At 37.3% G+C, this 2,121-nt stretch overlaps 1 protein-coding gene across 1 annotated transcript; it reads right to left on the reverse strand.

The window, feature by feature from the left end:
* Positions 1-544: 544 nt before the first annotated feature.
* Positions 545-1,519, reverse strand: LOC102175344 (olfactory receptor 10R2). The gene has a single exon (XM_005677273.2). The coding sequence runs from the start codon at positions 1,517-1,519 to the stop codon at positions 545-547; it is 975 nt and encodes a 324-aa protein (XP_005677330.2).
* Positions 1,520-2,121: the final 602 nt, after the last annotated feature.

Consider the following 2,121-nt stretch of genomic DNA (forward strand, 5'->3'; position numbering starts at 1 on the left):
GAACATTGTAATGTTCAAATGTATAATGTAGAAAGATTAAATGGTAAATGAGTGAAATGATTTATATAGGGTTGGCCATGAGCAAAGACTCTCAACAAATTGTGTCTGTGAACAGATTTAGATATGCGGCTAACTCCTTAAAGTGTAAATAAGTCTTTCCCAACTCATATTCATGAGGCTAATTTCATGTTTGAATATTGCTTTCAAAAATACTGTCTGTTGCAATATGTGGACTAGAATGATTAACTGATTCACTATGGCCATAACACTGATCAGGTCAAGTATATGATTATTTTTACAGTCAGTAACATTCTAAACTCAATAAACCTCAAGGTAGCATCTTATTCTAAAAGAAAAATAGACATTGGTGTCACATAATTGACTTTATCTGGACTTGTCTATATTGCAATTGAGTTACAAAAGCTGAGAGAAGAAAATGTGCCAAATATTCTCAAAAAACAGAAATGATCAGTTAAAAAGATGTGGACATACATTCTTTGTCAGAAAGCTATATTTATTACAAAATCTGAAATATAATAATATATCAATCATACAATTTTAGGGATCCTTTCTTCCCCAACACTTTTCTAATAGCAACTTGAACATCCTTATTCCTTAGACTGTATACCATGGGGTTTAATAATGGAGTGACAATAGTGTATGTCACTGTTACTAATCTGTCCTTGTTAGACACATAGTTTGCTGTTGGTCTCAAGTAGATATAGGAAGCACAACCATAGTGAATAATGACAACAGTGAGATGAGACGCACAGGTGGAAAAGGCCTTCCGTCTGCCTTCAGCAGAGGGAATCTTCAGGATAGTCCTCAGAATGTAGATATAAGAAACACAGATGAATAAAAATGGGACCACGAGTACAAGAACACCACAGATGAATATGACAAATTCATGAGCATCTGTGTTTGTGCAAGCCAGACGAATAACTGGTGAGATGTCACAGAAGTAATGGTTGACTTTGTTGGCGCTACAGAAAGGGAGGCTGAAAACTAAATATACTACTGTTAGTGAGGCCAAGAACCCACCAATCCCACAGAGGGCTCCCAATTTTCCGCACACCTGCCAACTCATAAGGATAGGGTAATGTAAAGGGTGACAGATGGCAGCATAACGATCATAGCCCATAACTCCCAATAGCAAGCAATTGGTAATAGCAAAACCGAGGAAGAAGAACATTTGGATGGCGCAACAGTTGAAGGAGATTGTCCTGGCCACAGAAAAGAGATTGATGAGCATCTTGGGTAGGATGACGAAGGTGTAGCAGGTCTCTGATGTAGAGAGAATGCCGAGGAAGAAGTACATTGGTGTGTGCAGGCTTTTGTCCAGGCGGATGACACTAACAATAGTGACATTGCCACTGAGAATGGCTAAGTACAGAAAAAGGAAAACCGCAAAAAGAACAAGCTGAATGTCACCAAGACTTGAAAAACCCAGTAAAAGGAACTCGGTGACCATGGTGAGGTTTTCTGCCAAGACCTGAAAACAAAAGGGAAGTAAATGCATTCAGGTACATAAATATACAAATCTAGGGTATGCAGGCTTATATTCCTTTCTTGAGATGTTGGCAACGTCTTGCTTTTTCTAGTTCCTAGGAGCCTCTGGTTCATTATCCCCCTCTCCCTTCTTCAACCCCGGAAAATCATATCTCTTTTTCTGACTCTGATTCTGTCCTTCACTTTTAAGAACACTGTGTTTACATGGTCAAGTCCAAATAATATAAACTAATCTCTCTAGCTGAAGGTCACAGGGTTAGCAAACTTAATTTTATCTCTAGCCTAAATTCTCCCTTTTTCATGTAACCTAACTTATTTGCATGTTTCTGGGATTGATACATGGACATCTTTGAAAGGACATCATGCTGCCTCCTACAATTAGGAACACACCATGCAAAATGCAAAAATGAAACAAAGAAAATAAATCCTTTTTAATGGCATAAAACAACTAGGATCAAATTTAGCAAAAGAGGAGCAACATCTATACACAGAAAACCATCAAACATTGCTGAGAAAAATTAAAGATCCAAATAAATGAAAAGACAACCATTTCATGGATTGGAAGATTCATTATTATGAGATAATTATGAGCACAGTGATCCATATATTCAT

This window comes from Capra hircus, unplaced genomic scaffold (assembly GCF_001704415.2).
Source record: "Capra hircus breed San Clemente unplaced genomic scaffold, ASM170441v1, whole genome shotgun sequence".
Lineage (NCBI taxonomy): Eukaryota > Metazoa > Chordata > Mammalia > Artiodactyla > Bovidae > Capra > Capra hircus.